This window comes from Pipistrellus kuhlii, unplaced genomic scaffold (assembly GCF_014108245.1).
Source record: "Pipistrellus kuhlii isolate mPipKuh1 unplaced genomic scaffold, mPipKuh1.p scaffold_m20_p_112, whole genome shotgun sequence".
Classification (NCBI taxonomy): Eukaryota; Metazoa; Chordata; class Mammalia; order Chiroptera; family Vespertilionidae; genus Pipistrellus; species Pipistrellus kuhlii.
In genome coordinates this window covers 485520-508480 of record NW_023425419.1, presented here as the reverse complement: position 1 = coordinate 508480, position 22961 = coordinate 485520, and the positions used below count along the sequence as shown (strand labels likewise).

The window sequence follows — 22961 nt, the reverse complement described above, 5'->3', positions numbered from 1 at the left end:
GACCCAGGAGCCTGCCCGGGGAGCAGGGGCAGAGGCCAGTGGTGTGAGCAGGGAAAGGGGGTATGTTTATAACCCGCGTGAGGGGTCACCTGTTACAAACACCCACACGGCCGCACCCCGGCTTAAGGACCGGCCCTCGGCCAGCCCTCTGGGGTGCAAATGTGTTTCCGCCTCTGAGGAACTGTCTCATGGCTTCAAGCCCCACGAGAGAGCTCTCACACCCGCACCCCACCCCCCACTCCCCTGCCCCTCCCCGGTGCCGGGCCCAGGTCGGCGGGCGCTCTGGGGCCCAGGTCGGAGGGCGCGCTGGGGCCCAGGTCGGAGGGCGCGCTGGGGCGGCGTCGCTGGGCGCTGCCCTCGGCAGTAATTACGAGCTGCCTGGAACACCACGCCGGGTTTTCGTAAATACGCGGAGGCTCCATTGTGTAGGAATGAAAATGCCCATTAGGCGAACAGATACTAGAATTAGGAGAGCAGAGCTGTCCAAACCCAGCACCTGTGCGGCGTGTGATTAGGCGCCGGCAGACGTCACGCTTTAAAAATAGTCGCAGAGCAGGAATAATGAAGCTGCGTGAGGGCTCCGGGATTAGATCTCCGCCGAGCTTTAGTCACACGGGTAACAAGGTTGGGGCCCATCGCTGATTTGGCTCAGTGGATAGAGCGTCGGCCTGCGGACTGAAAAGTCCCAGGTTCGATTCCAGTCAAGGACATGCGCTTTGGTTGCGGGCACATCCCCAGTGGGGAGTGTGCAGGAGGCAGCTGATCGATGTTTCTCTCTCATCGATGTTTCTAGCTCTCTATTCCTCTTCCTTCCTCTCTGTGAAAAATCAATAAAATATAGTTTTTTAAAAGTTACCATAGAAGAAGATGTTTATTATGTTACATCCTCCGCCCGCCCTCCCTCCACCCCCTGAAGCCTCGCCATGCGGCACCCCAAGGTCTGCGTGTTGTTAATGCCCCTTCTCACCACAGGGCCTCGTTGGAGAGACCGGGCCTTTCCCGGCCTTGCACCTCCCGGGCCTGCACGTGGAGGTGGGGCGCCCTCACCCACTCTCCCGGGCGTCACTGACGGCTGCTGGACCTGACCTTCGGTCCAGTGCCCCCTCCGAGGCGGGAGGGTCCGCGGGAGGGAGAGGAGGCGTCGCGGTGTCCTGGGACAGCCGGTCCCCCCACGGTGACGTCTTCAGAACACTCCGTGACGTCTGGGGTAAAGGGGTGGGGGACAGTTCTCCCCGCTGGGAGCCGGCGCTCAGCCTGTCCCCTCGCTATCTCTGCCGTCCAGGAGGTGGCCCCGCAGAGCGTGTGATGTTTGCTGCCATCACGAACGCCTGCCGTCCCCGACCTGGAGTCCCAGAGACAAGCGGGGTCGCTTGGACTGCTCTCCTGAGTTCCTCCAGGTGGGACGCCGGCGGGCACGCCCAGCGGACATTCTAGAACACCGGGTTCCCGCTGAGAACACGTAGGCCTGTGGAGAAGACACCGTTGCTAGGACACGACCGGTGAGTAAACACCCTGATTCCTGTGCTTGTTTCATGGAATCCCGGCGTCTGCTGCTCCACGGACACACCGCCTCATCGGTGAAGCCAATGGACACTCTCCGGTCTCCCACCCCAGACGGTCACTCCCTGGCTCGGGATCATTCCTGGGGCCTCTATTCTCCTTCCCTCCTGCCTCTGCCCTACCCCTGGCGTGCCAGCAGCGACACCTGGTGGCCGTGGCCTGCCGCTGCCGGCTCCTCTCCTGGCCACTTCCATCAGCCAGAGCAGAGGTCGGCAAACTCATTTGTCAATAAAGCCAAGTATCAACAGGCCAACAATTGAAATTTCTTTTTGAGAGCCATATTTTAAAAATATATATTTTGTTGATTTTTAAAGAGAGGAAGGGAAAGGGATGGAGAGCTAGAAACATCGATGAGAGATAATCATTGATCAGTTGCCTCTTGCACACCTCTTACTGGGGATGTGTCCACAACCAACATACATGCCCTTGACTGGAATCGAACCTGGGACCCTTCAGTCCACAGGCTGACACTCTACCCACTGAGCCAAACCAGTTTCGGCAGAGAGCCACATTTTTTAAACTTAAACTTCTTCTAACGCCACGTCTTCAGCATAGACTCGCCCAGGCCGTGGTGTTTTGTGGAGGAGCCACACTCCAGGGGCCAAAGAGCCGCATGTGGCTCGCGAGCCGCGGTGTGCCGACCACGGAGCCAGACGAAGCCCTGGGCTCCGGAGCGGCTGAGAAAGCCCGGCTGAAGCAGTCGCACTGAACCTCTGCGGGCGGCCAGCGTGGTCAGCAACACAGGCCCTGGTGCCCACCACCTTGGCCACACCACCACCTGAGTCACCGTCCAGCCCGGGCCTGGGGGAGCCCAGGGCCTGCGCATCCCAAGCCTGACACACATCACCCGCCGCTCCCAGCCTGCTCCTGAGGTCCCCCGAGATAACGCAGCTGTGGGGAGGGGGGGGCGACTCGACAAGACTCCGTGAGACCAGGACCGTCGCTCCCACCCCAGACGCTGGCACTCGTGCACACACAGTAGGACATCGGCTCAGTCCACAAACACGTCCTGGCTGTCCACTGGGTGCGGACGCGGACTGTCCGAAGGGCGAGTTTTGAATATCCCCTTGTGTTCGTCAGTGTGTGCGATCCCTGTGCCTGCTCATGGGGGGCAGGTCCTGGTAACCAGGGATCTGATGTGTGGTGAGCAGAAGGTCAGCATCCTGGCTTCTGCAGCTTTTGGCCAAGTTACAGGCAGCACCTCTCGCCGAGTTTACGTCTTTTACAAACGGCGTTTGCCTCCAGTGGCCGGACTGGGGTTGTGGGGTGAGCTGGGGGCACTGCCTGGAGCAGACGAGGGGGACGTCTGTGGGGAGAGGCCCCCTGGGCGGTGCTGCGGGGAGGCTGGACGGCCGCGGCCTGCATGGGGACGTGGCGCCACCTCCTGGTCCCTCTGGATCCGCTCAGGCGCGGTGACCCCGCCCCCAACCCCCTTCCCTGGGAAAGAGGAACAGGACTTTGGCCTTGACCGGGGGTTTGCAAATTTACCAAGTTCCACCAGTGCAAACAGAGTGACCCAGCCCCAAGCAGACGGAGAACGGATAGGCCTAGGGCCGAGGTCGGCAGACTCATTAGTCACCGGAGCCAAATGTCAACAGGACAACGACTGAAATTTCTTTTGAGAGCCACATTTTTTTAAACTTAAACTATACGGGTAGGTACGTTGTTATTAACTTAATGAGGGTCCTCCTAAACTGGCTTTTGCTAACACTCAAGGGGCCAAAGAGCCCCATGTGGCTCTCGAGCCGCAGTTTGCCGTCCACTGGCCTAGGCTCAGTGGCATGCCCTTCGTGTACACGTTTGTTTATTTGAAGGTTCTTTCATGCATTTCCCCAGACCCCTTCTAGGAGCTGGGCATATTGACCTGACTAGTCCTGGCCCTTCACGCTGCCCCTGGAGCACTGCATGGGGGTGGGGGTGGGGGGTGTGGTGGGGATGGGGGTGGGGGTGGGGATGGGGATGGGGACGGAGGTGGGGGTGGGGGTGGAGGTGGGGGTGCGAGTGGGATGGAGATGGGGGTGGGAGTGGGGGTATGGATGGGGACGGGGATGGGGTGGGAGTGGAGCAGACACTCCTGTGCTAAGAAGTTGGAGGAAGAGGATGCAGGTGGGACCGGGAGGAGAGAGCCCCTCACCTCCCTGGGACAGGCTTACAGAAGCTCCCGGAAGGGATAGCCCTGGGCTGGGATGGAGAGGGTCCATGGGAGGGCAGGATGGGAGAGGCATTCTAGCAGAGACAGCAGACAGGGAGTCCCTCCCGCGTGATCGGTGCCTGCAGGAGGCTGGGAGGACTTGGGGCCCAGTTTCTGGTTCTCAAAGGGACCCAAAGTCAGATTTGCGAGGTTATCTCCAAATGAGAGTCAATATTTAGTCACGGGACATCCTGGCAGGGCAGGAAAACGTGACATTCACGGAACTGCTCTGAACTCGTGTCTTGTTACCAGGTCACACCTCTTGGAATGCACTATATTGGATTTTTAAAATTCTACCTTGATCTAATGGCTAGCACAGCTGGCTAGCATTACATGGCTTTTCAATTAAAGCACTAATTCTGTGCAAAGTAAGCATGTAAACTTCATCCAGACTTTGTAACCCTGCTTGGGCATCTCTTTGGTTCTTAGTATGTCAATAAATAAATAAATAAATAAATAAATGTCCTAAGCCTCTCTCAACCTCTAGAAAGCTCTGGAAAACTCTGGAACTCTGCAGGGGAAGGATGGAATAGAGGAGAGGCAAAGAGGGACGAAGCAAGGAGGCTCTTGTAACCGTTCAGGCCCACAACGCTGAAATTTGAGATGCGCCAGGATCTGTGTGGATGAGGGAAGACATGTTATTTAGGTTTCAAACTTGGCACGATTTGGTGACTGATTCTGTGAAAGAAAAAGAAAATTGTGTGCCATCCCCTGCACCTGCTAATGAAGGTGTTTTTGCTAGAATTTCTATGTGTGGTCTTTAGACACGACCTTGTGGACGCATGTGCTTTCTCAAGGATGCTTACCCTGCTGATTGTACCCAGAGGTTAATTTTAGTTAAGCTGTTGTGGCAATAAAGGGTTCATGAGGCAGGCAATCGAGGCTGTTTTGGCCCCTTAGCCTCTCTTTCACAGAACGTGTGTCAGAGAAATTGTTTATCCATAGCTCAGGGTCTGCTGGTCAGCCCGGGCACATGAGGTGTGTCACTTCTGAACAGAGGATTTAAAGGCCTGTGTGTGGTCAGGCGGCGAGGAGGGGGTCCCTTCCCCTCTGCCCCAAGACCAGCAACATTCCTGCTGGCGGCATGGGGGTCCATGTGGGTCCCAGAGCGAGGCTGGTGGGGAGCAGAGCTGTAGGCAGCCTGTGACCGGCAGGCAGCATGGGAGACACAACCCTTTCTTGTTGCAAGACAGAGAGATGAGGGCTGCTTGTTACTGCAGCACAACCCGGCCCATCCTGACTTTGTGGACTCCAAGACCCATGGCTCTGAGAGCGTGGGTGAGCATTGACACCTGTACGAACCTCTTCTTGTGGGTCAGAGGGGCATGGTAACACGGGCTCTGCGGGGTGGTTCAACCCTTCACTCACCGCAGACACTGAGTGGCCGCTGGGGTCAGCACTGGGCCAGTCACAGCAGTACAGTGGGAGCAGCAATGACACAGATCCCCACAACTCAGACAAATCAGACAAAAGGAAATGGGCAAGTAAATAGTTATAAATGGTGGTGATTACCCTGTGGGTGGGGAATACTGGGCAGGGGGTTCAGGAATCTGGAGAAGGGGCTGCGAGTAAATTGATGAAGAGACCAGACAGGAAATATAAACAGGGAAGGCATTTTGTGGGGGAGCCAGGGAAGGCTTAGCTTTAGTAACTAAGTTCTCTGACTCTCCGGGCCCAAGGATTTTTATTCCCACATTTTTCCCTATAGCAAAGCAGATAAACATAGCAAAGGTAAGGTTTGGCATTATCAGGTTGGGGGAACTGCCTACAGCTGTTCAGCAGCAGGTAATAACAGGCAGATCTTCAGCCCAGCAGAAGCCCCAAGCCTCATCAACGTTTTGATGAACTTTCTGCATTTAAGTCCGCTGGGATTGGCCTCCCGCAGGCGGATAATGGGCCCCTCCCCCGAGATGTCCGTGTCCCAGTGCTCCGTTACAAGGCGGAAGGGAATTGAAGATTGGATGCAGGTCAGCTGACCTTGACGTGGGGGAGCATCCTGGGTAATTGGCCTCGGCCCTGGAATCACAAGGTCCTTCAGGTGGAAGAGGGAGGCGGGAGGGAGAACAGAGGCGGGCACGAGAAGGAAGGACTCAGGGGTATCATCGGCTTTGAAGATGGAGGAAGGAGCTTCGAGGCAAGGGTTGCAGGCGTCTCTAGAAGCAGGAAAAGACCAGGAAACAGCGCCGTCACACACACACACACACACACACACACACACACACACACACACTCCCCAGAGCCTCCAGGAAGGAGCGCAATCCGGGAGACCGCGAGTGTCGCCCTTGTTCTACCCTACAGAATTGGCAGGTGATACGTGTGCATGGTTTTAAGCCATGAAGTTTGTGGCAATGTGTCACTGCAGCCACACGGAGCTGATAAAATTGCTAAGAGGGAGAAAAGAAAGGGCTTCCCCGGGAAATCACGGGGCCAGGGCAGGGTGCCAACGCTAGAGCGTGTGGTCAAGGAAGACCGCTGAAGACTTGGGATCTAAGCAGGGCCCTAAAGCGGAGGCGCAGGAGGCGTTTGGGACATGCAGGGGGTGAGTTTGGCATCGTGCTTAATACACAGGAAGCAGCAGCATGTAGTAACCGTGATAATAACATACATGTACAGTTTTAAGGAAAATGCTGGCCTGGCCGGCGTGGCTTAATGGTTGAGCATCGGCCTATGAACCAGGAGATCACAGTTGGATTCCTGGCCGGGGCACATTCCCAGGTTGTGGGCTCAAATCCCCGTGTGGGGCGTGCAGGAGGCAGCCGATCAATGAGTCTTTCTCATCATTGCTGTTTCTAGCTCTCTTTCCTTATCCCTCTCTTTCTCCCTCTCCTTCTCCCTCTCCCTTCCTCTCTAAAATCAATAAAAATATTATTTAAAAAAAAGAAAAGAAAGGAAAAGTGCTGGCACTGAGAGATAAGGCCGTGCACTTCCCTGCCTCTGGGCCTCTCCTCCTGCCTGCACACCTTTCTCTATTTCCTGGGTCAGGTGACACTGAAATTCCAACGGAGGGCTCTAATGGTATTCACCACCCCACCCCCCCAGCAAAGGTAATGACCATGAGAATGTCCCCCAAGGAACTCCTAGTGCAACCCACCTGCCCTCTCCTCCCCTCCCCTGCCCTCCCCTCCCCTCCCCTCCCCTCTCCTCTTCTCTCCTCTCCCCTTTCCTCTTCTCTCCTCTCCTCTCCTCTCAGGATGGAAGTGGTGCTATAGGAAGTGGGGGATTGGGGGTGAGAGGCTCTGAGTGACCAGCAGCAGCCGCAGTGCAGGAGGACAGAATTCTAGGGAAATGGGAGGAAGAGAAACTTTTCCAGTCTATTTATAAACATCCTCACCCCCAACCCAGCTTTAAAGCATTCTGGGGGCTAGCACATACCAAGTTATTTTATTTTATCATTATTGTTATTAACTAGGAAGCGTGGTGGGAACTTGCGTTACTAATTCTGTTCATTGTCCTAGGAAAAAAAACAAACACACACACCAAGGTTTCCGGGCTGTGCCTTCCACCCCCTTACGTCCTCCGTGCGTTCCTTTCCGCTTGGCGACCGAGCCTTTGATCAGCTTAGGGAGGGGCCTGTCCTGCGGGGCTGTTCCTCTTGTCCCTTCGGCTTTTCCAGGAGCAGCGGCCCAGAGCCGGTGGTTGACCAGCCCAGCCAAGGCCAAGGGGACTTGGTGACATGGCCTCAAATCACCCCGACTCCGGGACACGCTGTTCCCACTCCCTGAGCACCCACAGAGCCATGCTCAAGGTAGCCGAAGGGCTAGGACTCAAGAAGTGTAGTCCTTCAGAAGGTTTTCATCTCGAATCTTTTGTTCTTAGAACTCTCAGGTGTTAAAAGCGGCCAGCAGGGAGGCGGGTCCCAGGGACCTGCTGGGGGAGGATGGCCGGCTCCGCCCTCCTCCACTCCACCGAATGGTTTGTGTTGGTTGGAGCCGCGATGTAGACTGTTAGCCAAAGGCCACCAGGCACTCACAGCACCCCGGAAATAGCCGGGGGCCCCCACCGAAAGGCGTGCGTCTGGTCTGTTAACTACCACACCGTGCCAGCCTGCCAGGGTGTGGGACCTACCCGTGTCTGCCAGGAGAACAGTCTGTGGTCCATCTACACAGCGGGGCGCAGCCAGCCATTCATGGGCGAGCACCCCCACATGGCTCCGCGGGAAAGAGGCGGACACAGTCCGTACGGATTGGTTCTGTTGTAGAAAGTGCCCGGGTCGGCAAAACGAATCCATGATGGCAAAGCTTGGTGCTAGTTATCTTTTCAACGGTTTCTTCTGGGCGCTAGAAATCGTTGTCCTGTTGGTATTTGGCTCTGTTGACTAATGAGTTTGCCGACCACTGGGCTAACACAAACATACTCATGCACCAATCTTTTTTTTTTTTTTTTTAATATATTTTATTGATTTTTTACAGAGAGGAAGGGAGAGAGATAGAGAGTTAGAAACATCGATGAGAGAGAGTCATCGATCAGCTGTCTCTTGCACACCCTCCACTGGGGATGAGCCCGCAACCAAGGTACATGCCCTTGACCGGAATCGAACCTGGGACCTTTCAGTCTGCAGGCCGATGCTCTGTCCACTGAGCCAAACTGGTTTCGGCTCGTGCACCAATTTTTACGGGTAACAACTCCTTGACATTTTCATGACCCCATTGTGTTCATAAAGGGTTTCGCCAGAATCAGAACTGCTCTATCTTAAGCACTACCGAGGAATAAACGATTCCTCTTACAACAAGATGCTCAAGTCTGCACATCGGCGGGGAACCAGAGTGAGAAGATGCCTTCGGCTTCCCCCATTATATAGAAACTATTTTACTTCTGCAAATCTTACAAGGCATAGGACCCCGTGAGGGCATTGCTAGGGCTCCATCCACCAGGGCGAGGAAGGAGACCCCGAAGCTTAAGCCCCGCTTGGGGGAAACTGGTCTTACACACTCATTGCCCAGGACAAGAGAAACTTAAAAAAAAAAAAATACATTTTATCGATTTTTTTAGACAGAGGAAGGGAGAGGGACAGAAAGTTAGAAACATCGATCAGCTGCCTCTTGCACACCCCCTGCTGGGGATGTGCTCTCAACCAAGGTACATGCCCTTGACCGGAATTGAACCCGGGACCTTTCAGTCCGCAGGCCGACACTCTATCCACTGAGCAAACTGGTTTTGGCCAAGACTAACTTTTAAAGTCATTCAACAAAACGAATACTAGGTGACGTGTGTTGCATACAGTATGTGCTTAGCATGTGCTTTTGGGACTGAATGTGATAGATGAAATAGAGAAGGCCGGAGACCGGGTTGCCAGGACACAGGCTTTATTGAAGAGAAGAGAACCACTGCCGGCTGCTTCCAGAGAGAGGAACAGAAGAGTGCGAGGAGGGCCGGGACACAAGCACTTTTTAAGGGGAGGACACTCAGCACACGCTGATTGGTGGTTTCATGCAAGGCCCGTGACCAGGGACCTAAGGCCCTAGGAATGGTGGGGGCCCAGGGTATTTGGCAGGTGCTGATTGGTGGTTCACTGCTCAGGAATGTCTGGCTGCAGGTGGGGTTCACGTCTGTCCATCAACAGGAGGAGGGGAGGGTCTATCAGAAAGCTCATCCGGGAACAAGTAAAAAAAACCAATGCCATTTCATAAGGGCCTGGATGACCCAAGGCCCAAAGAGAATCATCCTCCCTGGAGACAAAGAGGGGAAGGGGTGGGGAGGCGAGGGAGGCATCAGGGCTGGGAAGGGGCTTGTTGGAGGCCAGGGGCGGGGGTCCAGAGAGAAGAGGGGCCCCGGAAATAAGGAAAAACCAACTTCTGGCCGCAAACAAGTCCCCAAAGCCCCGGCCCCGGGGCGGCGGCAGGCGCGGACCACCTGGGACGCAGGCACCGGGCCCCGCGCCCCTGAGGCCCCTCCTTCCGCCGCTCGCCCCGCCCCCTTTAAAACCACACCCACCAGCCCCGTAACCTCTACCCGGCCGCCTCCCATTGGCTGCGCGCCTGAGCGAAGCCTTCAGGGGCCAATGAGCCGCGGCCACGGCTTGGCGAGCGCCTTCCGGCCGCCCCTCCGCGCCGCCGGGACCGGCCTGCCTCGCGGCCGAGGGCGGCGGGGGCGCGGCGGCGGGACTGCGGCGGCGCGGACGCTCGGCATGGCGCGCCTGGTGCTCGGTGAGCGCGGCCTTCGTCGTCCTGGGGCCGTTTGGGGCCCGACCCCCACAGGGCCCGCCGCCCGGGCAGCGCCGTGGCGGGCGCGCGGCCTCGGCCCGGCCCACGCGGGACGCGGAGGGGAGGCTGTGGAGCCCGGGGCGCGGGGGGCGGAGGGGGGTCCGGGAGGCGGGAAGGGGCCTGGGCCGGAGCCCCCGCGGGCCCTCGGGCGGCGGTGCGGCCGGCGGCCTCGGCTGCAGCCCCCCCGGGGGTGCGGGTGCGAGCGGGGCGGGGGCGGGAGGCCTGAGGCTGGGCCCGCACCCGGGGCGCCGGGGACCCGGCAGCGGCGAGCCCGGTCCGAGCGCCGAGCTCCGGGCGGCGGGCGGCGGGCGGCGGGCGGGCGGGCGGGCGCCGGTGGCCGGGCGGGGTCTCTGCCCGCGGCCGGGGTTGGGGTGCAGCCTCCAGGGGACTTGGGTCCCCAGTGCGGATGGGGTCCCGGGCTCCTCGCACCGCCTGTCCTCGCCCCTCGTGTGATGGAGCGCCTGCTTCCAAGGAAATAAACACCAAAGCGCAGGCCCGGCGTCGCCTCGTGCCGGGAAGGGCCCCCCTAAAGCTGGTCTCGGGGCCCCTCCAATGGGACCGCGCTTCCCAGGACCACACGGAGCCCAGGCTTTCCTGAGGGTGGGGATGCCGGCCTTAGAGACCACGGGAGCGGCGCCCAGGACCCCGCCCTTCCCCGGCGCCTCCTTACACCCGGTCCCCGTCCCCGTCCCCCCGTCCCCCCGTCCCCATCCCCATCCTATCCCCCATCCCTATCCTATCCTCTTCCCCTTCCCCATCCCCATCCCCATCCTATCCCCCATCCCTATCCTATCCTCTTCCCCTTCCCTATCCCCATCCTATCCCCCATCCCTATCCTATCTTCTTCCCCTTCCCCAACCCCATCCCCATCCTATCCCCCATCCCTATCCTATCCTCTTCCCCTTCCCTATCCCCATCCCCATCCCCTTCCCTAACCCCATCCTCATCCCCATCCCCATCCCCATCCCCTTCCCTATCCCCATCCTCATCTCCATCCCAATCCCCTTCCCTATCCCCCTCCCCCTCCCCACTCGCATCCCCTTCCCCTTCCCCATCCCCCGCGGCAGGGTTTGAGCCCGGCCCCTCCCCGCACGAGTGGCTGTGTGTCTGGGGCGAGTCCTCCGTGGGGCTGTCCTGAGCGTTCACGTAACACGTCTGCAGAGAGCAAACAGGATGCAGACGTGTTTGCCGCATTGCTCGCGGGAGCATAGGTGGGGGGAGTTTGGTCTGTTTAACAGGTGCCCACACGTGATTCTGAAAGCCCCTTTCTTTAACCCATGTGACCAGCCTGCTGGGAGCCCACGCCGGCTTTCTGGGGGGCTGCTGGCAGGTGTGGGATGGGGATGGTGCTGATGGGGGTACGTAGCATCCTCAGCTGCTGGGGAGGAAGCAGGGCGAGCAGGATGGCAGGACCACCTGCTCACAGAGGCGCCAGCCACGCAGGTGTGCGGGGTTCCCAGCGGTGCGCATTATCGGGGAGTGGAGGGATGTGAGTTTGAGAGAGAACACTAGTGGTCAGCACTGACCTACTTTATCTTAAGTGGACCCAGGGTTTTGGATTTCTTGAGGGTTTCTGTGGAGTGGTTGCTGGCTATGTTTTTGCTGTTGGGATTTATACATCCTTTACCCTGTCTTTCTGAGTATGGTGTTTGATTTCCTTCTAACCCTTCCCGGTCAAACTGCCGTGTAATAAGGTTAGAGCTCAAAGCCGGATAGTGTTATCATTAAGGCATTTCCATTGGATAGCCATGTATTGGGGGAGGGGGGTGCTCTTGTGAGAATGAGGCCAAATTTAAAGACAAACGTCCAACACTCTATCCTACGTGATCTATAATGATAAAAACCGTAATATGCAAATCAGCCAAACAGCCGGACCACCATCTGGACAATCATGCTGTGACACCCACTGGTGCCAGACCAGCCGAGGCCAGTGCGATGCGATTGGTCAGGGGCCGGCCATTGCCCCGTGATCGCCCTGCAGAGGGAGGCCCAGGCCACCATCAGTGGGCTGTGGCAGGTGGGCAGGGCCTCCCTGTTTGGGGTGATCCATCGCGGGACTCCAGGACTGTGAGAGGGCACAGGCGGGGCTGAGGAACACCCCCACACACACACACCACCACCACCACCACCAGTGCATGAATTTTGTGCACCAAGCCTCTAGTCCTATATAGTTAAAGGGTAATATGCAAATCTACCGAACTGCAGAACAGCTGGTCGCTATGACGTGCCCTGACCACCAGGGGGCAGACACTCAATGCAGGAGCTGCCCCGATGGTCAGTGCACTCCCACAGGCAGAGCTCTGCTCAGTCAGAAGCCGGACTCAAAATCAAGAACAACCTCTTATTTAGCATTGTTTTGGAAGTTTAAAACAATGCAGTCAGAAAACAGTTATATATGAATTTTAGAGGAGGAGGAGAAATTTTGATAGTATTACCAATTTAAAAGACTTGTTCTTAAAATATTTGTAAGTCAGTTCAGAACTTGTGGTTTGTTTGTTTTTTAATATAGTAGTTATAAATTGCATTGAGTTCCTAGAGTAACAAAAATACACTTGGTCCACCGTGTAGCTGAACTCCGCCGTTACAACACGATACACTGTAGGCTTGATGCCACTACTCACGTGACACATCCTCGGAAGCGCACCCACAGCATCGCGAGGGCCTGGTGCTGTGCCAGCTGGGAGCAGTGGAAATAAAAGCACCAAAATGGTCCCTGCCCTTGAGAGTCCCAGTCTCGTACGGGAAACAAATTATTTTCCTTCACTTCAAAAAGGGGTTTCCGTAAAGAGGGCATGCTGACATGGCAGCCGAATAGCACAGGCCGAAGTACTGGTGGGCTACCCACGCTCACAGCGAGTGCGCTCCCAGGAGCTAGCGCCCTGGCCCATACAGCCGCAGTGACAGCGCTGCCCCCAGGCTGGGGACGGAGCCTGAGGGCACCAAGAGTGCCCTGTGAATGGTTTTCCGCGAGAGTGCCGCTGGCCAGGGGGCGGAGGGTTCTGGGGGCTCCAGCCCAGGGAGGGCAGGGCCCGGGGAGGAGGGAGCCGCCGGGTTCCCCCCGGCAGGGCCAGGAGCTGCTGACGCTCTGGTCGCCCCCAGGCCTGGTGAGCTGCACCCTCTTCCTCGCGGCGAGTGGGCTGTACTCCTCTAGCGATGACGTCACCGAGCTGACGCCGTCAAACTTCAACCAGGAAGTTATCCAGAGTAACAGCTTGTGGCTCGTGGAGTTCTTCGCTCCGTGGTAAGTATTAAAAGTGGTTGGTTGTCTGCTATCTGTGGTGCTTTAGAAGGAAGAACGCTGTATGACATGCATCTAGTTTATCTCCTTCACTGCTTGTTAGAAGTGGACGTGGGAGCTGCCACAAAGGGTGTTTATTAAAGGCCGTGGAGACAGGGCCGTGCGTGCCTGTATGTGTGTGTGTGTGTGTAGGTGAGTGTGTGTGTGTGTGTAGGTGAGTAAGTGTGTGTGTAGGTGAGTGTGTGTGTGTGTGGGTGTATGTGTGTGTGTGGGTGTATGTGTGTGTGTGGGGGGTGAAGTAGCTAATGATGCAAGAAAGAAGAAAAGGAAACGAAACTTGTAACTCAAGATGGTTCATCTTCTGTGATAAGGAGGATGAGGGGCAGGAGGGACACTAGAGACAGAACGGGGCGAGGGAAGGGAAGGGCCAGTGACTCCACTCTGTCTCTGAAGAGGGCTGCTGGTTCCTGTGAGGAGGAACCTGGTTCGGTCTTGCTTTACAGTCACTTGGAAAAAGCCCTCGGGGGTGAAGATGTAATTATGTTGAAGTTAATGGTGAACAATGATAGTCAGAAAACAGTACGTAGTTAAAACATTTAATGAAAACAAAAAACCCCAACAAATAGAAGCATAGCGCGGGTCAGCGGTGCGCAATGCGCAGGAGGTGTCACAGCCAGAAACGGAGGCCGTGCCTGGGAGGAGACCAGCTCTGGCCGGAGCAGCTGCAGGCGAGCTGCGTGGTGGTCTGGGACAGAGAGGCGCTGGGTGAACTGCCTCCAGCCGCGCACAGGATCGACAGGCAGACCCTCCCTGGTGGGCGCCTTAGGTCTGCCTGCTGGGAGGTTTTCCGTTACTGCTTCGTGTTTCCTGTGGCAGGCCGGGAAGCGGGGTTCGGGAACGCAGTGCCAGCCCCTGAAATGCTGCACTTGGCGTCCAGTCCTCTGGATGCCGCACTCAGTGCTCCGGTGCGGGCACAGGCAGGCCCTCTGAGGAGTGGTGCTGCCACATGACCGCCCAGCTGAGCCACACTTAGGCTCACGTACCGGGTACACGCTCCAGCTTCGTCTCTGGTGTGGAGTCATTCACACCGAGGGGGATTTAATTGAGCAGTAATTAGGGAACATTGTAAAAATCTGAGATGAACGGGATTTTAGTAAAGTCACCAGAAGGGGAGCTCCTCCAGGTTTCTGTTTTATTGATGCTTGTACTCTGTCAGCCATCACCCGGGCCTGTCACTCAGTAGACTGTTGGTGGGTGATTTTTGAATTGGGGATCAAAGACTTTAACTGTTGCCTTTATTTGTGTTTTTGTCCCCTAAAAGGTGTGGCCACTGCCAACGGTTAACACCAGAATGGAAGAAAGTAGCAACTGCATTAAAAGTAAGTTTTTGAGATGTCCACATTCACTTGTGCATGTTTCAATTCATGCTAATGAGTGAATGCATAATAGGAAATTAATTTGCATATTAAAGCTCAAAACCCTTGTATTGATGCCAAAATGATCTAGGAAGCAAAGGTGTAAAGTCCATTTTAGTTTTTTGTTGTCTGTCTGTCAGCTCTGTTTCCCCCGTCGCTCCTCTCGGGAACGGTTCCCGCCGGGGGCCTGTTGGCTGTGTGCAGCCTCCGTCCTCCTGTTTTCTCCATGGGAAGCGGGGACAGGTTCTTGCGGCGTCTGCTCAGCTGCCAATGGCCCATCCTGTCCTCTCTCCGCAGGGGGTGGTGCGCGTGGGCGCGGTGGACGCCGACAAGCATCAGTCCCTCGGCGGTCAGTACGGGGTGCAGGGATTCCCCACCATCAAGATTTTTGGGTCCAACAAGAACAGACCGGAAGATTACCAAGGTAAGGACTTGGCTACCTACCTCCTCCCCTGGCTGGAACTTTCATTGGAGCAGGGGCGGGGAGAAGAGAAAACTAGGATCTGGAACTTGCTAGCCTGCTCCTCTCCTCTTTGTGCCTAACCCTCCTGAGCCCTGCTGTGCACAGCGTTCCCACCTGCTGGGTGGTTCTGAAGCCTCACTGGTGCCTGCAGGTGCGGTGTTTATCGTTCACTTAGCTTCCCTCGCTGAGCCCACTCGGCCTTTGCGGTGGCAGCGCGGTGCTGTCCTGTGCTTCCCTTGTCTTTCTCTTTGTAACGAAAAAAGACTGGCTGCTTCATACTCTACAGGCACTGATGTTGAGTAAAGATTTTCCGGTGGTTTTTTGTTTATTTGTTTTCGTTAATCCTCTCCTGAGGATATTTTTCCCATTGATTTTTTTTTTTTAGAGAGAGGGGGAAAGAAAGAGAAACATCAAAGTGTGTGCGACACATGACACATTGATTGGTTGCCTCTGGCACATTCCCTGATAGGCAGGAGATTGAACTCAGGATCCTTTGGTGCACAAGCTGACACTCTAACCACTGAGCACACTGGCCAGGGCTACACATGTTTTCTTGCTGTGAGCTCTCTGCCTCTCACTGTAGGAGAGGGTCTGGCTTAGCCATGTGGCAGAGAGAAGGCTTGTAATTTGAGAGTTTAAACTGTCCATGTTACCATGGAGTATTTCGCCCATGAATCTTTGTCTTGTTAAGCTTTTAGACTCCCAAACTATTGAGAAGTAACTACAAACTTCCTGCTTTGTCGCTATGTAAATCGTATCTGTCTTGGTCACTGAGGCAACTGAGAACAGATTCTCAAAGCTAAATGTTACTTTAGTTCCCCTGTGGGTTCTTCTGTGCAGTGGTCCTATTTCATTTAAAGTATCACAGGCAGATGGATCATCACAGGGAAGGTCATCAGAGAGGCCAGGCTGGGCCATGTGTGGGGTCCTAATAAAAAGTATTGGGCGTGCCGAAACTGGTTTGGCTCAGTGAATAGAGCGTCGGCCTGCGGACTGAAAGGTCCCGGGTTCGATTCCGGTCAAGGGCATGGACCTTGGTGGCGGGCACATCCCCGGTGGGGCATGTGCAGGAGGCAACTGATCGATGATTCTCTCTCATCGATGTTTCTAGCTCTCTCTCCCTCTCCCTTCCTCTACGTAAAAAAATTAATAAAATATATTTAAAATCTATATATTGGGCGTGATGTAGCTAAAGCGTAAGTGATGGCTCACTTGATGACGCCTTGTCTCCCTGCAGGCGGCAGGACTGCGGACGCCATCGTGGATGCCGCTCTCAGTGCCCTGCGCCAGCTCGTCAAGGACCGCCTCGGGGGCAGGGGCTACAGTTCTGGGAAGCAGGTGAGGCTCCGGCTTTGCTGGGTGATGCCTGTGCAGCCTGAGGCAGCCTGGCGGAAGATAGGTTTCTTTTTAAAATACTGCACATTGGGGCGCTTTCCTTAAAACGTAACAGGAGGTTGGTCCTCGAACCAGAGGGAGTCAGCCCTCTCGCTTGCTCTTTGGCCACCTCAACCACCGTCATGGTAGCCAGTCAGTCCCAGCGCACCCTGCCCGTCCACGGGCCAGGAGCCAGCCCCAAAGGGGCCTCCTCGGCCCGCGGCCAGGAGAGGAGTGGGCGCAGAGGGCGACCACCAGGCCACCCTCACGTGGCACAGAGGAGAGGGAGCCAGCTCCTCCAGCTGGACGGCACAGGTGGAATTGGGGTGCCCTGTTGGCCCAGATCGGCGGCAGTGAGCCCGAGCTGGGGGATTGTCCGTGCGCACAGGGCCGAGGAGAAGGACGTTCCCGCTCTGTGGCTGGTGTCAGACGCCCTGGGTGAGAGGTGACGTTTAGCCGTCAGGGGCTTAGGCTCTTGTGAAGGGCGATGGGTTCTTCCTGACAAGTGAGCAGCCGTCCCCGAGCTCCGGGCTGTGGCCCAGGCGAGAAGCAAGGCACCTCCCTGTTTCTTGGGTTCAGCCCTGGAGGAGGGCGCTGAAAGGAGGGAGGGGTGTTCCTTTGTTTTTCTGGGCCGGAGAGACGGAGAGGGAGGAACAGGTGCGGCACCCGGTGCGCTGGGGCTCAGTGGTGGTGGTAAGGTGACTGAGCTAGGCTGAAGTTTAGAAAAACCGCAAGTGACTGAATTAGATGCCTGTTGTGCAGTACTGAATGTACTGCAGGTAACTTTGAAACCAAGTATTGCCTACCCAGCAAAATAGTATTACACAGTGTCCCTCACTGGAGAAAGTAGTTTTTACTGGAAAGAAAAACTCAAAAAGCTTAAAATGTAGAGGCATGTTGTCCTCGGTGTGTTTAGAAGGGAGTCCTGTTCCTTCGGCCGCTATGTGGTGTAATGTTTGCTGTCACATGACAGGGTCGAAGTGAAAGTTCAAGTAAGAAAGATGTGATCGAGCTGACAGATGACAGCTTTGACAAGAACGTTCTGGACAGTGAAGACGTTTGGATGGTTGAGTTTTACGCCCCCTGGTGTGGACACTGCAAAAAGTAAGTGCTCCTAACTGTGTCCTGTAAGGCACTGAGTTTTCAGTACAGTGACCGGGCTCGCTGTGGGGTTTCTGTTCTTGTGTTTCACTCTCCTCGTCCATTTTGCCCACCTGCCACCTGCCTGTAGCAACCACCAGTCTGTTTCCTGTGTCGAGGAGCTTGGGGTGTGTGTGTGTGTATTTAGATTCCACATATAAGTGAGTAAGTTCCTTTGAAAAGCGGAACCAGATCATAGATAAAACCATTATCTCCCACAAAGCTCTGACTCTAAGGAACGATGCACATTGGCATCGGTACTAGGAGTTTCCTCCGGCAGATTTTCCAAGGTTAACACTGAGCTAAGCAGTCAGATTAGGAGGTGACCAAGGACTGGAAGCAAATGGAGGGCCGCAGCATGTCTTTGTAAGTCCACGCGGAACACGTTTTCCAAGTGTGCCGCCCCTGGGCGGGAGAAGCTCGCGCTCGGGTACAGTACTGGTGCTGAGATGAGGTGTGTGTTCGCAGCCTCGAGCCAGAATGGGCTGCGGCGGCTACGGAGGTGAAAGAGCAAACGAAAGGCAAGGTGAAGCTCGCGGCGGTGGACGCCACGGCCAACCAGATGCTGGCCGGCCGGTACGGGGTACGTATCAGGCTCTCTGTGAGGTCACGCCGTCCACCGTGCTTCACCGGAACCCAGGCCTGTCAGTCTTCTGTAGCCGCCGTCTCGTTAGAGCGAACGTGCAGGGACCCTGGGGCAGGACGGGAGCTTCCCCCCGGTATGGCACTGTTTCTGTGGAGTCCCCAGGCTTGTCCAGCGTCCGGAGGGCTGTGGAGTTGTCCGCTGTGTGGAGCAGATAGGTCACGTTAGAACCCTGCCTTCCAGACCAGGGCTTGAATCGGCCCGTTAGCCCCCGCCTCACAGACTTGGGGTCATCCTTGGACTCTGCTGCAGCCATTAAATTACCTGGAGGGTGGTTTCAGAAACATAAAGACTGCCTTGCTTCTACTAAATGCTCGTTTGGTCTTTTAACAGATTAGGGGATTTCCTACGATCAAGATATTCCAGAAAGGCGAGTCTCCTGTGGACTACGACGGGGGGCGGACCAGATCTGACATCGTCTCCCGGGCCATGGACCTGTTTTCCGATAACGCTCCGCCTCCGGAGCTGCTCGAGGTCAGGGGCCAGCACACGGGGAGGGGTGCCTTCACCTGGCGGGGGGGCGGGAGCCTCTTCAGAAGGAGCTGTTCTCTAGAATCCTCTCTGACGTGTTTCTGGACTTTAAACGTTAGCACTAAGATGATTGCACTGTGAGAACAGGTGTAGCTGAGCTGCTCAGCAACGGAATGGATCTTCCCTTCTCATGCTGAGAACAGCAGCCGGCATTGCTGAGCACTGAGCTACATACGGGCTCTGTCTGCTTCGTGTACATTTTCCTCATTTAATGCTCATATGAACACTTAGCAGTAAACACTACTTTTAATCTCCATTTAACATATGGGGAAACTGAGGCACAAGGAGCTGCAAATTCATATAAATGTGACACGATTCAGTGCCAGACTGTGCGAGTTCTCAGCCCCCACCCAGTCGCTGAGGGCCCGGGCGGGGCTCTGGGGCGTGATGGGCGGTGGCTGTGGAGCAGCAGACGTGTCACCGGGAGTCTCCTGCTCCGTAACGGAAGGGGTGGTGCTCAGTCTTTGTCTCCGGTCCCAGATCATCGGTGAGGACGTCGCCAAGAAGACGTGTGAGGAGCACCAGCTCTGCGTGGTGGCCGTCCTGCCCCACATTCTGGACACGGGTACGAGGAACAGAACTCGCTGCTCCGAGACGTTTCCTAAAGCCCTTAGTGCTGCTCACTCCTCTACGTGTGTCTCTAACTGTCTGTGTTTGTGTGTGTGCGCCAGGAGCTGCAGGCAGGAACTCTTACTTGGAAGTTCTCCTGAAGCTGGCAGACAAGTACAAGAAGAAGATGTGGGGGTGAGTGGTGGAACCTTGTCCCTGTCGTCTGGGCAGCAGAGGTGCGCTTCCCGGGGGGGTGGCTCCTCTGGTTTCTCAGCATGGGCTCCGATGTTCGTTCATTTAGGAAGAAAAGAAGTAATACAGTTCCTTACTTATCAGGCAGCTGTTGGTCACATTTTCTCATATGAATTGTAGTTTAGATGGTGGTTGGAGTCCCAGGCTAGCAAGCAAAAGTAATTAGTAACATAGTTGACTTCTAGAATGGCCTTGAAGGCTAGATGAGGAGGCAGAGACAGCTGCTTCTGTAGCTCCCCTGCATCGGCCAGCCCTAGACACAGTTTGAACAAAGGAGCCTCTGTCCCTCCCTCTGCCTCTGGCTTCTCCTCCTCATCCTTGGTGCCGTCCGTCCCCGTGTCACCCTCTGTGTACCTCGTGTCCCCAGCTGCCACCTCCCTGCGCTTCGTACTTTCTATTGGTTCAGTCAGCATGTATTGTGTTTACCGACTGAGAAGGCCGCCTCTGTCATTTTCCATTCTCACCTTTGTGGAAGTTAAGCAATGAAATTTGGTTGAGCATTTTTTTAAAAATTAAATATATTTTATTGATTTCTGAGAAGAGAAAGGGGGAGAGAGAAAGATCAATGATGAGAGAGAACCATTGATCAGCTGCCTCCTGCACGCCCCACACTGGAGACTGAGTCCCAGCCCGGGCCTGTGCGCTTGACTGGGAATTGAACTGTGACCTTCTGGTTCATAGGTCAACACTCAGACACTGAGCCATGCCGGCCGGTTGGTTGAACATGATTATACATAGTGGGGCAAAGGTAGGTTTAAACTTGTGAGGACATGAAGCAATTTATTCTTGCATTATTTACTAATTATTGTAGATTTTCCATGTGAACAGCTGTAAACCTACTTTTGCACCACTCTCTATGCATTGGATAATAATATCACATCCATAACTTTTTAAAAAGTAACTATTACGTATGTTATAACTGCCTAAGTGATGCATACATAATTACCTAAATGATACTGGTAACAAAGACAGAATGTGCACAAGGCTTCGAGGACAGTGTTTTAGAGATGGGGGGGGGGAGAGAAACTTGGGGTACACAGACCATGGGCTTGTTGAGTTGGGGTTCTGAAAACATGAGAGAGAAACTAGAGTTACTCAGGAGGACATATAGAATACGTTGTTTTTAAAAATTAATCAGGATCGCTAGTTAGGACCTAACTGAGTGGAGGGGCCTGTGCCCTGACACCGGTCTGCCTCCCCAGGTGGCTGTGGACGGAGGCCGGCGCGCAGTCGGAGCTGGAGAACGCGCTGGGGATCGGGGGCTTTGGCTACCCCGCCATGGCGGCCATCAACGCACGCAAGATGAAGTTCGCTCTCCTGAAAGGCTCTTTCAGCGAGCAGGGCATTAACGAGTTTCTCAGGTAACCTTTTGCCCTTTCCAGTTGTTTTTATTTTGTTTTGTTTTTGCAGTGGGTTTTGATCGAAGCTGGGTTGGTGTAGAACAGGCAGTAAGTGGAACTATTTTGTACTTGACGTTGGAGTCTCAGAGGCTTCTCCGGTCCCGTCCTGCATGCTGTCTTTCCCACGGGAAGATTCTGCAGAAGAGCTGGTGCCCATCCTTCCCGCTCTCCGGTCACCTCGGCCTTCTGCGCCGTTGAGATCGGACTCTTCCCGAGTCTCTTCCCGATTCTCGGAAAGGTCTCTTGGGCGGAAGCAGCCTGTCTCCCCATTCCCCCCGAGCGTGCTTTGTGCCTGGCCTCGATGACACGGTTTCCGTTTCTGGGCGTTGGTGTTGGGTAGTGACTTCAGAACGGTGCACACTGAACAGCGCTCATAGCAGGTCCCAGTTCTCCCCGTGTGGGGAGCGCCTCCTGGGGGTTCTCCAGGCCACATCCCGTGCCCTTCACAGGGCACCTTCGGGCTCCTTCTCAGCAGCGGTGCTCGCCTGTGGGCCCCCGGGACGGTCTCTCGGCGCCTGCCCAAGGCGGGGCTCATGTCCCCCTGAAGCCGCCGGCGAGGGCAGTGCTCGCTCTGTCCGGGTCGGCCCCGGGAGGCCTGCGGAGTCGGGCTCCTGTCATGGCAGGGCCTCTGCTCGCGTGGCTCCAAGGAGGGGAAGGGAACTGCCGTCCTCCACAGCCTTTCTGGGCTTAAACTCCCAGCGGGGGTCGTTTTACAGGCTGTGTGTGAGCAGAATACACGTGCCGTTCATTAAATCACCGCCCTGTGGACTCCAGGCCTGGGGGGTCCTGCTTGGGAAGGCAGCGCCGTTCCTGGCGTGTCCGGGAGCCCCCGGCAGGCCGTCCTCTCCGCTGTCCCTTCCGGGCACCGCAGTCCCATAATGCCTGCGCTTGTTTGCTGTTTCCCCCAAGGGAGCTCTCCTTTGGGCGAGGATCCACGGCGCCGGTAGGAGGCGGGGCTTTCCCCGCCATCAGCACCAGAGAGCCCTGGGACGGCAAGGATGGCGAGGTGAGTCCGGGACGCGACAGGAGGCTGTGTGTGCAGGACTCGCGGCGGGACTCCGTCCTCTTGTCCTTCCCGGTCCCTGCGCGTCTTTGCTCCTTGTGAACTGAATCCTCCTGTCGGACCCAGGCCCTCGCCTGACACCAGAGGCAGCACAGCCTCAGGGAGGCCCTCTCGGGACGGCTCGCCCCTCCTGTGCACGGGGGCTACGTGGCATTGGGTGCTCTTAACGCAGACGCCCAAGGTAGAGCCACGGGTGCTGCCTCCGGACAGTCCCCGGAGTGAGCGCCACCTTGAATTCAGGCACCCGCTTACAGCATGAGAGACGCGGCTGTGACATGGCCGCGCTGAAGAGGCCAGTAAATCCGTGCCCCCCGGCGGCGGAGCCGGGGCGGGCAGAGCCGGTGGTGTGGCCCAGCACCGCGGTCCTCCGCTGAGGGAGGCCGAGCTGGGCCGCGGGCCTGCGCCTGCGCCTGCGCGGCTGACGGCCCTGTCTTGCAGCTTCCTGTGGAAGACGACATCGACCTCAGCGACGTGGAGCTGGACGACCTGGGGAAGGACGAGTTGTGAGGCGGCGGCTGCGGTGCTTTCCTGGGAGCGGGTGTTGCCGGCGGTGGAGGAACGTCCCTGCCATCAGACCAGCCACCGGGCTTGTCACCAGGAAGTGGCACTGATTGGTCATTGGGAAACTCTGCTACAAGGACCTTCTGCGTCTCAAGAAAACAACGGAAAATTCTATGAATTGTAGCCAGCGGACCGGTGGTGTTCTGTCACGTACTGTTTTGAAGGAAACTGCTGGGCTGTTGACACACTTTCCCCTCTGACTGCTGGGTGTTCTCGGAGGCTGTTTCTTATGTCAGTTTTTTAATGTGATTCTTTCATTTGAATATTAATGGCTTTTCCATGAAAGAATAAAATATTTTGGACAATGCCAACAAATGTATGAAATGAGTGTCCAGTCCCACATTCCGAGTCTGATGTTAGCCAGTGAGAGCATATGGTGGT

The 22961-nt window shown here is 56.0% G+C and overlaps 1 protein-coding gene across 1 annotated transcript; it reads left to right on the top strand.

The window, feature by feature from the left end:
* Window positions 1-9802: 9802 nt before the first annotated feature.
* PDIA6 (protein disulfide isomerase family A member 6) lies at window positions 9803-22891 on the top strand. The gene is made up of 13 exons (XM_036432577.2): window positions 9803-9894; window positions 13051-13192; window positions 14511-14568; window positions 14902-15028; window positions 16305-16405; window positions 17415-17545; window positions 18050-18164; window positions 18558-18698; window positions 19236-19320; window positions 19427-19499; window positions 20759-20917; window positions 21866-21962; window positions 22458-22891. Exons 1-13 carry the CDS (start codon window positions 9876-9878, stop codon window positions 22524-22526), a joined length of 1317 nt encoding a protein of 438 aa, XP_036288470.1. The 5' UTR covers window positions 9803-9875; the 3' UTR covers window positions 22527-22891.
* The last annotated feature ends 70 nt before the right edge of the window (window positions 22892-22961 follow it).